General features: G+C 36.9%; 1 protein-coding gene across 1 annotated transcript in view; it reads left to right on the forward strand.

Moving 5' to 3' along the window:
• reck (reversion-inducing-cysteine-rich protein with kazal motifs) overlaps nucleotides 1-15,394 on the forward strand; it is a 122,956-nt gene that overhangs the window by 87,471 nt on the left and 20,091 nt on the right. The window contains exons 17-19 of the mRNA XM_084746960.1: nucleotides 4,348-4,537; nucleotides 6,458-6,671; nucleotides 6,809-6,882. Of these exons, the coding sequence (XP_084603086.1) occupies nucleotides 4,348-4,537; nucleotides 6,458-6,671; nucleotides 6,809-6,882 (478 nt within the window). The remainder of the gene's footprint in view (nucleotides 1-4,347; nucleotides 4,538-6,457; nucleotides 6,672-6,808; nucleotides 6,883-15,394) is intronic.

Genomic DNA, 15,394 nt, shown 5'->3' on the forward strand with positions numbered 1-15,394 from the left:
TGCCTTTATCAGCATATTATCATTAGTAACATCATATGTGATGAAAAACATGGGAGAAAAGCCTTATTTGAGACTTAATTTGAGCATTTGAGACATTAATTAGGTTTACTAATGTACAGTTTTATAACAGTCACATAAATTTATCCATTCACCATTGACATCATTCGTCATAATTTTTTTAACCGTATTTTATAAAACATTCTGCTCCTTTTAAGTTTACTAAAAGCAAAATCATAGGCATCCAAATCCATTTTCTGGTAAATAATTGGCCCATTATGTTAATTACTAAAACTGCCCAACATGCACCTCCTAGCAGCCGAGCTTAATCTCACCTGCTAAAGCCTGTACATGACAGTTTAATCATAAAAGTTCATAGGAAACAGTTTTTTCCAGTCAGACTTTCGGTAACTGACTACATTTCAAAGTAATCTGACACAGCCGTGTCCCTCACGCTCCTGGTTGTCTGATAAATGTGTCTTGTCAACAAACACATCCCTGATAAACATGTTTAATATGTTACCTCTCTTGTAATGTCTGCAAATCAAATAATTCTGCTAATACTTGGCCAGCTTGCAGTGTTCTCCTTCGTCTTTGTTGGTTCAGTGCCGTGTCGATGAGTTTATATCACTTTGCTCATGTATGCAACGTGTGTGTCCTTGAGTGTGTGCATTCACACAAACATCGCTCCACAGTACCAGTGGTGGAGGAAAAAAATTCCACAGGCTACCTTTGATGTGAGTTTCATTGACAGTAGCTTAAAGGGATTGTTCCTGTCTTATATAACAGCCTCAGTTTCCCAGCAGAAAGGGCTGTCTGACTTGAAGGTAAAGCCGTAAAGATATTATAAATGGTGCATGGTGATGCAGTGGTTAGCACTGTTGCTTCACAGCAAGAAGGTTCTGTGTTTGAATACCCCAGCCGGCTGAGGGGTTGGGGAGTTTGTGGCTGGGGCAGGCCCTTTCTGTGTAGAGTTTGCATGTTCTCCTCCTGTCTGCGTGGGTTCTCTCCGGGTTCTCCGGCTTCCTCCCACAGTCCAAATGACATGCAGCAAAATAGGTTAATTGTTACCTCTACATTGCCGTGAGAGTTGTCAGCCCTGAGATGAGCTGCCGGCTTGTCCATTCTCTTACCCCGCCTCTCACACAGCATCAGCTGGGATAGACTCCAGCCCCCCCGAGCCATCAGGATAAGCAGTTACGAACAATAGATGGATGGAAGTAAAGCACAATATATATTCTCAAAAATGAGACATTGGTAACACTTCAGTTTCCAGGTCCCATAATTCAATGTTCTATAAGTAGTAATTAACAGTAATATATTTGAAGTTTCTTACAAATTACCCCCAAATGTCATGATTAAGACCATGATAATTAGCAAGTACAAGTATTTGAAATTTCTCAGAATTTACCCAGAAATCACCAGCAAAAATGTGCAAGTGTTTCTAAGAAATCGCGGTTATGATACTTGCCAATTATCACATATTTACCATGAAATTTTGGGATAATTTTGTAGGTAATTTGTGGGTAACTTCTAGGAAATTTCAAATATATTACTTGGTGATTATCAGCCATTTACTATGAAACTATGGGACCAGGAAATTGAAGCGTTATCGACCAGCTACAGTCAAAACACACTGGTCAGATTTCACACTAAATGCAACAAAGACAAATATGGGTTCCTCACCTGACTGCTTTTATTCTCTTGTATTAATAATTATTAAGGCAAAAAAAACAAAATTAGAATGAAGATAATATAAACTGTGCTTGCAGCTTGGACTTTGTACCTGAGATCAGTCACGGTCTCACAGGGAAGGAATATATTACAATTTTTCATGTTATGAACAAACAAAATTTGTTAAAGCGAGTCATTTGGTGTTTTAAAAGTCGTGATATGAAGCTGAGACAAGATGTTGGATGTTGGAGACTTGGGACTTAGTGAGGGAGAGAGGACGGCAACCGGAGTGTTCATCTCCCCTCACATCTCAGCCTAAAAATGACTAAAATGAGTTTCTGAGCCGAATATGATGAAAGTGACTCAGTTCAGTCTTGATAAGGAGCGAATCTATGTTCTGATACGATCAGAGACCAAGATAAAAGCAAGAAAAAAAAAACAAAAAAAAAAAAAAAAAAACAGGAGTACCTGCAGTAAAGACACAAACAGCCACAGAACAGTCCCACATCAAATAAATACTGAAAGAAATCACATCAGACACATCACAAAAAAACCCAGAGAATTTAGTTGATCTAAAAAAATGAGATCAGGTAACAAAAATATGAGCTACAACGCACGACTGAGAGGGCTGAGAGCAGAGAAGAAAGTGTGGACAACACACAGGGTTTGGGGCTGTTATTGAATTTCATTGTCTCATTGAAACTGTACAGTTTTAAATGAATGTCTTTTAATTATTATTTTGAGTGGTCCCCAGGAAGACTGGTGACCACTTTGTGGAAGCTAATGGGGATCCAAATAAAGAATAAAGAGGAGCGAGAAATAATTCTGGTGGAGGTAATAAAAATACTGAAACCAGTTCTGAAAGAGACGTGGAGTAGATAGGAGTATCTTGAAAAAAAATCACAACAGAACAACGTCAAGATTTACAACATCAAGGAAAACAGCGATCCTGTTAAGGTGATACAATCTGAGGAGATGCTGATGCACGAGGTCCTGGATATTCCAAAGGAAAGCCTTAATGTTCTGTACTTCTCTTTTAAAATACTCTGTAAGTGAAAACAGCATGTTTCTCACTGGAAAAAAATACACTTAATACATTCTATTAAAATCTTTCACTACATATATTACACAGTCATGGACGTAAACTTGTCTTGATGCGGAGGAGTACAACCATGTGACGTGTGTTTTAAAGACTTTTTTTTTTTTTCACGTTATTATATTTCCTCGGAAATGGTTTGGATGGGCATTTCAGGAAATCCTGTTTCCCAGGATTGACCTGTAGCACATTATTGTACACTTAAAGTGCTACTGATGAAGCTCAATGCCTTAAATGTTAAGTCCACATAATGTTGAATGTTTGACTATAAAAAGCTTTGTGTGAGCGGGTTTATTCTCCAGTAAGAGTTTTATTCATTTTTCCACTGAGTAGACCACCCCCACCTCACACACACTCACACACACTCACACATACACACACAGACACACACAAACAAAGCAGATCTAGCACGCTCTCTCACACCGCATGATGACGTCCGTTATCCTACAGCACAAACTGTCATTATGTGTTTGTGTTGTTTTTTATTTTTTCCTGGCTGTCTGTTCAAAGACTGTATGCACACCATCTAATGAGTGGAGGTATGTGTGGAGACGAGGTGGTTGCTATGGTGACAGAGCGGGGTTTGTTTGTTGCTTTGTTCTTTTATTGCGGCTTTATACCAAAATATTCTCCTAAATGTGAGCTGTTTATCTCAATCAGTGTGTGTGTGGTGCATATGTGAGCTTAATGCTCACACTGCACACACACACTGTTAGTGATCTGAAGACTCTCAGCTGCTCTGCTCACATACACACGATATAAAAAAAATCTTTTATTAGTCCCACAGTGGACAGCAAAATAGAGAGAAGCTTTAAAAAAACAATTAAGTAAACAAGCAATATAAACAATAGGATTTTTAAAAAATTGGAATGATAGAAACAATAGGAAAGACAAAAGAAAAAATAAAAATAATTTTGTCAGAGTAAACATAAAAACAAGTACACTATAAACAAAAAATTACAAAATATAAGAATAACTTTACCAGAAGAAATATAAAAATAGAAAAGTATAAACAAGAGGAAATATTTAAAAAAAACAATATAAAATAAATAAAATGTAAATAAAATAAAACAATATAATCAAAAGGAAATATTTACAAACTATGTAAAATATAAACAGTATGAAATGTAACAGTTGGAACAATTTAACCAAGAGGAAATCTTAAAAAAAAACAAACAAAAAAAAAACAATATATATAACAAACAAGTACACTATAAACAAAAAAATTACAAAATATAAGAATAACTTTACCAGAAGAAATATAAAAATAGAAAAGTATAAACAAGAGGAAATATTAAAAAAAACAATATAAAATAAATAAAATTTAAATAAAATAAAACAATATAATCAAAAGGAAATATTTACAAAATATGTAAAATATAAACAATATGAAATATAACAGTTGGAACAATTTAACCAAAAGGAAATCTTAAAAAAAAACAAAAAAACAATATATATAACACCCCCCCCCCCCAAAAAAATGGAACAATATAAACAATATGAAATCATATGTCACAATATGATAAAAATAAGAGCCACATAAACAGAGCAAATAAAAGGAGTATTTTGTGTGTTTCCAGGTGTGTCCCGAAATATCGCGTGTGTCTGAGCGACTCGTCAGACTGCCCGCAGTACGAGTGTGTCGGCCGGCCGGCGGCCTGCGATAAGAACAGCGTGGAGCCGGCCTGTGACACCGACGGGCTGGTCCACCCCAGTGTGTGCCAGCTGCAGCAGGCTGGGAAGACCCTGGCCTACATGGGCCACTGCCAGGTACGTTCCACAGGAGAGCTCCACTCAGGGACCGATTACTGTCTTCATTCTGCACTCAGCCATATTTTTGGAGGTGAGACAGGAGTCCTTAGGGTATAGCTAACCCTTTTTATGCCTGATTAAATCATGTTTTTGTAAAAACCTGAAGGAGTTCACTTAAATCTGGGACACAACTTTAAAGGGTCAACATTTTCATTAAAAATCCATTTTAAAACAATGTTGATTATAAAGATTTTAACACACTTTTTAATTGTTTGAAGTTGTGAATTAAAATAAAAGCAAAAGCAAACCAAAATGTTTCATAGTTTACATAAATCTGGAATCAGAGCATTGGTACTTTTTGTTAGGACATGATTTGTCCCAGTGCTGAAGAATGGCACATCTGCCTGTTGCTTCTTTTGTTGTTTTTTTCTTTCCCCTGTGTCTGTGCAGCACTGACCTCCGTGTCCAGCCTTCAGTCTTGTAAAAGCATGAAAAGCACTCACCAGAGCGCAGTCCTCCATCAAGGTTTAATAATCCTCGTAGTTAGCTGCTACCTTCAGAGTAAACAGTGTGAGGCAGAGGACAGAGCGGTCATGGACAGACAGTATTAACCTGATGCTCCCTCTGAAAGGAAAAGTTCCAAATTAAATCAGCAGCTTGATTCTGGTTGTGTAGTGCCTGCACCTTCTTCACAGCAGCTGGACTGTAGGATAAACACAGGCAGCACCAGTGGCACCAATGAAGGTCCTGTTCCATTTAGTGGAACAGAGCCTTTCCACTAAAACAACATGCACAATAGCAGCACCCTGACTCTTTTTGACCTGAATGGAATGCTGCCTTAATTAGTACTGGTAACGCCTGTGTTTACATACTGTGCAGCTTCAACTGTTGCCACCTATTAAATGATTCACCAACTATTTTAATAATCAATTACTCATTCATTTCTCAAGAAAAAATCCTCTGATTTCAGCTTCTTAAATGTGAATATTTTTTCCTCCTCTCTGACATTAAACTGAACAGCTTTGGGTTGTGGACAAAATGAGACATTTGAGGATGTTGTCTTGAGCTTTGGGAAACACTGAGTTACATTTTTCACCACTTTCTAGCATTTTCTGAACCAAACAACTAATTAATAATCAAGAAAATGATCAACAGATTAATCAATAATGATGACTGTTAGATGCAGCTCTAATGCTCTCTGTCATGTTAGCTGTTTGCATTAAGATAATTAAAATATGCAACATGAAGTTTGAAAAACTCATATGAAATATAGCATTATAAACGCAACAAAAATATAAATGCAAGACTTTTGTTTTTGCTCATATTTTTCATGAGTTGCATGAAAAAGCTTTATTTTATTTCAGATTTGTTCAAAACTGAATTATATTAGTGAGCAGGTGGACTGGTCACAATAAAAAGACACTTTGCTTTATTATGCAAAATTTATTATGAGCTATGGCTTTATCACAAAGGGCAAGGGATTTTTTTTGTATTTTCTAAAACAAAAAGATCCAAATTTATCTAAAGAACAAATGAAAATGATATCAACTCAAGATAACAGATTGGCAACACAGTTTTTTAGTTTATTTCAAAACTTAAGTTTGAGTTGGGCTCAGAACTCAAAAACTCTATCGCAGTATGTTGCCTTGAAATTTTTCCCAGGAGGGCAAATTCATGAGCTGCCCTGATCTGCCTCTGACTGGTGAGTCCTCCTTGCCTTTGTTGGTTGGGTAGGTTAGATTTAGGCATGAAGAGTGATTGGTTAGGGTAAGAATATCAGGGTCAGCCAATCGGAAGCCTAGGAGTAGGGCAGGTGACTTTGCCCTCCCGGGGAATTCCTATGATTCAGTGCTTAGAAAAAGAATGTGAGTGTTTGTAAAGTAAGCAGACGTGTGTGTGCATGTGCAGTTTGTACATTAATTTGTGATCTGTCCTCAGGAGGCCTGCAGGAAGCCTCAGCAGGTTTGTGGTCATAACGGTGAGACCTACAACACGGTGTGTGACGCCTTCTCTGACCGCGTGGCCGTGGACTACGAGGGCACCTGCCACGCCGTCGGGGCCGTGTCCGACGTGGCCCCCGCCGACTCTGCGTGCAGCGTGATCCCCTGTCCTCCTCTGTCCGCTCCAGGCTGTCAGCCCGTCACCCCACCTGGTTAGTGCACAGCTGACAGGACAGAAAATCACCATTTTAAGACTGTGTTAAAATGACAAAAGGCTCTTTCCTCCTGACACGTCCACAGCATCTGTGGACGTTGTATTGAAATAATCTGACCTCTGACCTGTTTCCAGGAGCCTGTTGTCCGATTTGTGCCAGCATGCTGCAGATCCTCTGGAACAAAGAGCAGATGAACACTTTCTCCAAGGTAGGAATGACTCACACTCCACCTGTTTCATTATGCACAGGTGGGAAAGTACAAAACTAAGAACACATACTTTCTTATTGTATTTAAGTAGATTTTTCAGGTCTCTGTACCTAATTTGAGTATTTATTTTTCTGACAACTTTTTACTTTTACTCCTTCATTTAAACACAAATATCTGTACTTTCTATTCCGTACATTTTCAAAACAGACTTGCTATTTTGGTTTTAATGCATTTGAGGAGAATTGTAGATTTTTTTTTTTTTTGCTTTTTGGCATTATTGTGTACCACATTGACAACATCAAGATTTTAACCTAAATGAATGGAACAATAACACATAGAAAAGATGATTTCTTTATGTATTCATCAGTGCATATCAGACAAAACAGACATAACAAAATGAAACGGACAAAAACATAAAAGATTTAACAAAACAAAAAATACCTAACAAGAGAAAAAGATGTAAAAGATGTAAAAAGACAAATACAATGTAAAAAGCAAAAAAGACAAGACAAAAAAAGATATAACCAAAGAAAAATGACTTAAATTCCAAAAGACAAAAACACATAAGAAGACGAAGATGTAGCAAGACAACAATTACATAAAAAAAATGTGAGAAGACAAAAACTATATAAAAGACATAAAAAGGTAAAAATGATGTAATAGGACAAAAAGACAATTATATAATACCATGTAAAAGACATAAGACAAAAAAACGACAAATGACTACAAGACAAAGACAAAAGGTGCAGCAAGACAAAAACAGTATAAGACATAACAGGACAAAAAAGACATAACAAGATGAAGACATAACAAGCCAACAAGACAAAAAAGATATAAAACAAAAAATACGTAACAAAACAAAAACAACACAAAGACATAACAAGACAAAAATGATGTAAAAACATAAAAAAGATGTAGAAAACCAAATATGACATAAAGGGTTAAAAATACATAAAAAGACAGAGAAAACACAATAAGACAGAAACACTGTAGGAACATGTAAAAAATGGAACAAGACAGCAGACAGACAGGGACACTGTTGGAGAAAAGCTGAGGTTCAATCAGCTTTGCACAGAAACAGTCAGTAGAAATGTCCTTCAGAGGATGTCTTTGTACTTTTATACTTTAAGTACATTTCACAGCCTGTACTTTTTCACTTTTACTGCAGTGAAGAAGTTGAATCAGTACTTCCACCTTTACTAGTGTTTTTTTTTTCTGTACTTACTATTACTTGAGTACAGAATGTGTGGATTTTTGTCATGTCTGCGTAAATGTGACAAAGTTGCCACTCAGTCACTGGCCATTTTTTTCTGTATGCAGATACAGTCTCCAAGAACAGAATTGAATTTACTACTACTACTGAATTTATTACTATAAGGACAGGCTATCTGAGTAACATAAAAGCAGATTTTAGTTCAGCTGAGGTTTCCCAGTGTTCTACTGGTGATATTACATGTAATTACAGGTGCTGACCACTTGGGCGAGCTCTAAATCTAATGAGTTCTCTGCTGCAGCTACATGTTGACTGCACATACAGTAAATCCTACGCAAAAGAACACAGTGCTCTTACTAACGTGCAAAATACTGTGGAAAGAAAAAAATCGGTAAGGTAATGTTTCACAGTTTCACACTTTTCAACATCATTTTTCATGTTTTTATTTCCCCTTTTTCCTTATATACACACAGAAACACACACACACTTTAAGAGGGGAAAATTCTACTTTTAATATCCCTTCAATTGTCTGACAATAAATGCAGATTTACTGAAAAAAAAAAAAATATATATATATATAAAATACAACACGTTCTTGAGGATTAAATCCAAAAAGCACGACCTATTTATGGCCTCTTGATACATTTGAGACCCAAAAAGCAAAATCTAATATTGCCTCCAAAAAGCAAAGATTAGAGAGAAGAACTTTGTTTTTTCTTCTTTCTTCTCACATTAATCATCTCACGGCCTGTCAGACTTATCTGGGGACCACTTGGAGGGGCCCGACCCCCACGCTGGGAACCACTGACTGGACTAAAATTGCTAAATGTAGATAAAGTACTTGAAGTTAGCTCGAAACAGTAAAACGCTGCTCTAACACTGATGCATCAGTATGAACAATCTAATGATGTCACATAGATCAGGAGAGATATACAAGAGACATATGACTGCAGAATGAGTACGATTACTTTGATACTTTTACTGAAGTAGTAGTTTCATGTTGTTGTATTCTGTGCAAGTAGAGCAGATGTAGCCTTACTATTAGACTTTCCCACTTTTTTATCATACAACTTTCTATTTTTAAACGATTGAGCTCTTTTCAAAAATGATCAAACATTTTGAATAAGAATAAAATAATGCTAACAGTGTTATGAGTCAGTGTTATTTTTTTTTAATTTATATCTGATCCACCTACAAGCACTTATTTTACTGAGAAATCTAAATTTTTAAAATGGATCTCCAAACATTCCCTCAGTCTTCTCCCACTAAAATAGTGCAGCTAACTTAGTGGTTCCCAAACTGTGGGGCGGGACACTGCAGGGGGCGCGTCGATGACCAGAGGAGAGATACAGACAGAACAAAGTTGAATGAATATGATTGATGTAGGAGAAATAATGAGCTTTCTGATCCCTTTTTAATCACCTGCTTTGCTGATTTTTGTTAATGATTAATAATAAGTACAGGGTCGGGGGAGTGAACTTTTCCAGCGTCTGATTGGAGGCCTGCCAGAAAAAGTTTGGGAACCACTGAACTAACCAGTGGAGGGTGGTAATGAGTTGAGGTGACAAAATCTAAAATGTAAAGTTTGTGCAGAAATCAGGAGGAGCTTTAGTTTAATTCAGACTGCTTTTACATATTTTTTTTAATGTTTTATCATTACTATAGAAAAAAAGAAATCCTGCCACACCTCCTCTCACCTGTCACTGATCTTGCATCTTCACTTTTACCGATAATTAAGCGCTCATGGTTGTATCGTTACTTCCACCACTGGATTTGTTGAAATCAAGAATGCCTCTCAGTTGATTTGTCAGTTGTTGTCAGTTGACTGTGTTTGTCATAGTTTTGAAAGGTGTCAGATACAGGAGTTTGTTGTTTTTGCTGAAGTACAATATGTGTAGTGTTACTGTGTTGAACAGCAGCACAGTTCTGTGCTACAGTTAAAGCAATCCGGTCACAGTGGATGGTTGCCCACTGTTGACTCTGGTTCTGCTTAAGGTTTCTGCCTGTTAAAATGAAGTTTTTCCTCACCACTGTTGTCTAGTGATGCTCATGGTGGCTGTAAATAATATTATATGGAGTTCAGTCATATGAACAGTGCACTGAGATCATTTCTGTTATGATATGGTGGCAGTAAAATTGACTTGACATCAGGGCTGAGTGATATGACTAACAAATAATATATCAATATTTTTAGGCTCTGTTGCGATCTATAATATATCTTGGTATAGAAATGTTCTCAAAAATAACGTGCTGAATATGTACTAAATCATATATCATGAATTTTTTGACCAGATACTTCTATTGTGACAGTATTGTAGCAGGGTCTCTGCAGGTTTAACAAGTTAAATTTGAGACTTTTAAAGACCCTTTTAAGATAATTGTGATTGTAATTTAAGACCTATTTCGTGCTCATACTGGCACAATAAAATACACGCACACCTTGCATTAGTGCTTATTGGTTTAACCTTGGTTCTGTTTTGTAGTTTTAACAGCGAGATCAACACAATGTTTCCCAGAAACTCATTTGAAAGAATGACTGAAGTAAAATCCAACTTTATAAAAGTAATTTTAATGTCATAATGGCATTTTTAAGACTTGTCAGAATGCTATTTGAAACTTTGTAAGACATTTTAAGGCCTAAAATTCAAATGACTGGAATTTAGGGACCTGCAGAATCCCTGTGTAGAATCTTTGACTTGGTGTTTTTACAAAATATCAACAGATTTTTTGATAAATAATCAGTCAATCAATGTGGATACAGTGACTAAGTGGGGTAAAGGCAAATAAAAGAACAGCTGTGTGATTAAATCAGAAGATGTCATCACTTTACTGCAATGCAGCCTCTAAAACTAACTCTAATCTAACCTAATCTAACACCATATATAGCCTGATATCACAGTATTGATATAATATTGATATATTGCCCATCACAGTAAATTTGAGTCCCTTCACTGTACATATATCCTAACATATTGTCAGAGTGCTGTAGTTCTATAGAGTAAGTAAATCCCAAAATAAAAATGAGTGTGTTAACATTCCCAACACACTGCTCAGAGGTAGTTCCTTCCTTCCTTCCTTCCTTCCACCTTCAGCCTCAGCATCCTCTCCCTCACACGCCTCCCCTGAGCCTCTCTGGATGTGTGCCCAGCCTGTTGAGCAGCAGTAAAGCCTGTGGCCCGCTGACGCCTAAACGCTGACATGTTAGCAGCTAATAAGTCCCACTGGCATCTCATTCTGATCAGCTTAATTATACAACAAAGCCCCTTTGGCTGTTAGTCAACTTGGCTGCTACACCCAGCACATTATATTGAGCACATCGTAGGAAGACTGAGCATTAAGCCTGTTAATACCAAACACAAGCAGAGCTGATTTGATCTGCAGCTGCTAAGATACATGAGAATATGAGTTTAACTGTGGTGCTGCTCTAAAGCTGCAGCTTACCCCGCTGAGAGCCTCTCTGCTCTGTGTATTCAGCAACAGGCTGCTTTTATAACACCCCGCCATTCATTCATATTTCATTTCTTCATTTGATTCACTTTATTTATTCATGGAATAAAACTTAAGCACCCGGGCAATTTGCTCTCAGAGGACGAGGTGTTGGGGAGTGACAAACAGTTGTTTGAAGCTCTGATGGTCATGCTGCGCCGGGTCGAGCCCGAGGTGGACCTCCTCCAGAGTGGGAGGTCAAAGTGAGGCTGACCCGCCTAACAAGCGGGCTGTCTCACCGACTGCAGCTGACCTGTGAAGACCCTCACTTTTGTAGCTCACCCATTTTTGAGAATTGGTACAAATCATCTTTTACCCCCAAAAAAAACTCTAAGAATGATTAATAAAAAAAATAAAATAATAATAATAAAAAAAATAATAATAATTTGATGCCATCTTTTTGATGAAAATTAGATTTTTTTTAAACTTGCTCTGTGCCAGAAAACAGCCTTGTCCCAGACAAGAATTCACAACTTCAGACTATTTAAAAATGTGTTAAAAGCCTTCAAAATCTGAAACTAATGAATAGGTGTAGGTAAATCTTTATTGTACAATATATAATGAAAATGTTGGACCTTTAAAGTTGCATCCCAGAGTTCTGTCAACTTCCGATTTTTACAAAAACATGATTTAATCAGGCATCACATCATATCTCACATCCTGGTTTAAAAAAGGCAGGAATCTATTTTTTTAAACAAATTTGTTAAAAAATATTTCTATCAGATATGTCTCAACCATAACATGTCAACTCTGTAGCCCTTCTAAATCAAAGCTAAATAAGCATTAAGAGACTCTGAGACACTATAAACAATAAAATGGCTGCTCACTATGACTATGATGTGAAATGAAAAAATTTAACATTTTGTCAACTCTGTAAGATGTCAACTACTTTTAAAAGATCAAAATCTTGGCTATGAAACCTTGTTAGTTTAAAAACGGGCCAACCTCTGACTGATTACATTTTTTATTAAAATATATTTTCCAGCATAATTGAAGAGTAAAAATCAAAACCCCTAAAATATGGTTTTGTCCCACTTGTCAAGAATGAATGAGCTTCTAACTGTGGTTTGAAGTTTAGTTTTGTACTTTCCAGTATGTGCTTTATTTTACAGTTTCATGTCCACTCTCAGTTGTGTGCCACAGCAGGGCTAAACGCTGGTGAGGTCACCACACCTCTGTATCTGCTCCTTATCCCTGCTGCAGGCTACATTAGTTGCTGCTAACATAACACACCTGTATCTCAGACTGAACTAGTAGTGGTCAGATTGCATTATGGGTAATTAAAAGTGCAATGTTTTGAGAAGTAAGAGGAATGTGTGGAATAAAAATGACAGTTCTCCAGGGCCTTTAAACCTTTTTTGGAACTATCCATCATCACGATGAATATTAAAGGAGTGGAATGTTAAATCAGTGGACAGCAGGTTGTGTACTGGTGTACTGTGGGTATTATTGTGTTTCTTTTCCTCAGGATCCTGTTGTTCTTTTCCAGCCTCCCCCACTGCCTGCTGTAAAAAATACATTTGATTGTAACTCTTTTTCGTACATCACTGTGTTGTAGCTGAAGCTGTGTTGTACTTTCATATTGAAAGTGATGATATGAATTGCTAACGGTCAAGTTAGCAATAATACATATGGTCTTTCGAAAAAAAAGTAGTTTGGGTCAGACTATTGGCCTTATCCCTCCATGTGGACTTGCTTGAAAATCAACCTTTATGAATTTTAATTTTAAGCATCAGAGGCTGTAATAAATATAAATATGTACCCAAAACTGTTTATTTTTTCATGACTCACACACGTTTTTGCCGTAATGACAAATGCTCATTTAATACATTTATTTAAAATTTATATCAAATTTAAGATATTTAAATGCATTTTCATCAAGCTTTGTGCATCATTGTAAACACTGAAATAATAAAACAATTGAGGATTGCATGATTTTCTCTACCCCATATAGGATTTAGACAGTAACCTTAGCTGTCAGTTGTGTTCATACACACTGACAGTTTTCATTAGTCACTCAGACACAACGTCATGGAAACATCATTTCAACATCTGAATCATTTGAGGAAATTTTTAACATAAATACAAATTGTCACTGCCGGGACTTTGTTGCCATAGTTGGAGAAACACCCACATTAATCCTTAGTTTAAAAGTTGTGCCAGATGTTACATGTTGTCTTTACTGACTGTATAAAGATGGACGATCTGTCTCCATTACCTCCTGCTGTACGAAATACAGTCAAAATATCTCGCATATGAGCGCTGCCATCTTGTGCTGGTGACATTATTTACACATTATTAGGAAGAGTCTGTGCAGTAGTGACCAGAGTTGGAGCCACAATAATGGAAGACCAGTCAGGTTCTGCTTCTTTGTAACGCTGCCACAGTGTTTATAAGAAACCCAAAGATGGAGGATCAGCAGAACTGATGACAGTCAACTTAAGCCTTTTAAAAATTGTTTTAGATGTTGCTGAGGAGTTTATCTGGTAGCTACCAAGTTAGCCAGCTAAGGCTACTTTCCTGATGTTAGCCTACAGCTAATGCTAACCTGAAGAGACAAGCACTAAAGGATAAATTCAGTTTTTTGCCTGTGACTGAAATAAAGGTTATAGACTTTTTTTTTTTTTTTAAGTGCTTTCCTCTCAGTGCTGCAATAGCATTGGCTGCTAGCAGGGTGAGAAATTAGCACCAGCCAGATGTTGGTAAAACATGAAAGTGGCTGGTAGATTTCAGACACAAAATCATGATTTACTACTGAGTGGATGGTGATTTTGAACATTTATCTCTCGATAGCTGGTAGATATTCACATTTATTACATTCATTTTCCACCCTGGCTGCCAGACTAACAGTAAGTAGCTAGCTTTAGCTGGCTAGCGTGGTTGCAAACAATAAAAATAAACTCCTCAGCAAGATCTAAAATGATTTGAAAGACTGAACTTGCATTTTACAGTTGTCCTTTACAATTATGTCTAAATTTAACTTAAATTGTTGAGTTAAAAAGAAAAACAACTTGTGAAACAAGAACTTGTATTCTTGCACTTCTTTAACATGTTTTAAATTGTATAAATATTAAGCCTTAAAGTTTATTAAATAGTCATTCATCCATCTTTTTTTCTTTTCCTTTCTCCCTAAAATAAGACATATGTTTGGCCTCTCGGAAACATTTTTACACTTCCTGTGTTACAAGGTTAATTTTTTGGTTCAGAACAAATGAAGAGTAAACTGCTTTTGTGCCTTGAAAACCACTGCTTCTTTTAATGTTTTGCACGTAGAACCTTACAAGTCAAAGCACAGAAAGAGGGTTCTTAGGATTAGAAGGTTCTACCTGCATTTGACCTGTCTGACCAAACCTGTAGGCGTCATATTCAAATCAGTCAGCGCCAGAGATGAGACAAACTAATCCAGCGCTGCAGCAGTGACAGCAGAGTGACGCACTTATTCTGTCCTGCTGTGTCACAAGCATTTCCATTTTTACAGCACATGTTCTCATATCATTCTGTATCTCTTCTGTCTTAATTCATTCAACCCTCCGTGCTTCACCGGAGCTCCTTGATTTTTCATTCCATTTATCATCTGGTCTTATTACCAGTGAAAAGCACTCAGAGATGTGGGCAGAGATTCAGAGGTCTGGAGTCAGGCTGGTTAGCATCTAATCACCGGAGAGACTCTGGCCATGCTCGCTGCTCATTGGAATAATTTCCAGCCTCCAAATATCAAAGTAATTGTAAAAAGGCTGAGCAGTCGGGCCGATAAATGCTGCGTTTAAGTCTTTTAGCCACACGCACTTTTTCAATATTACATGGATGATCCTG

Source organism: Lutjanus erythropterus, chromosome 21 (assembly GCF_056507025.1).
Source record: "Lutjanus erythropterus isolate fLutEry1 chromosome 21, fLutEry1.hap2, whole genome shotgun sequence".
NCBI classification, from domain to species: Eukaryota; Metazoa; Chordata; class Actinopteri; order Lutjaniformes; family Lutjanidae; genus Lutjanus; species Lutjanus erythropterus.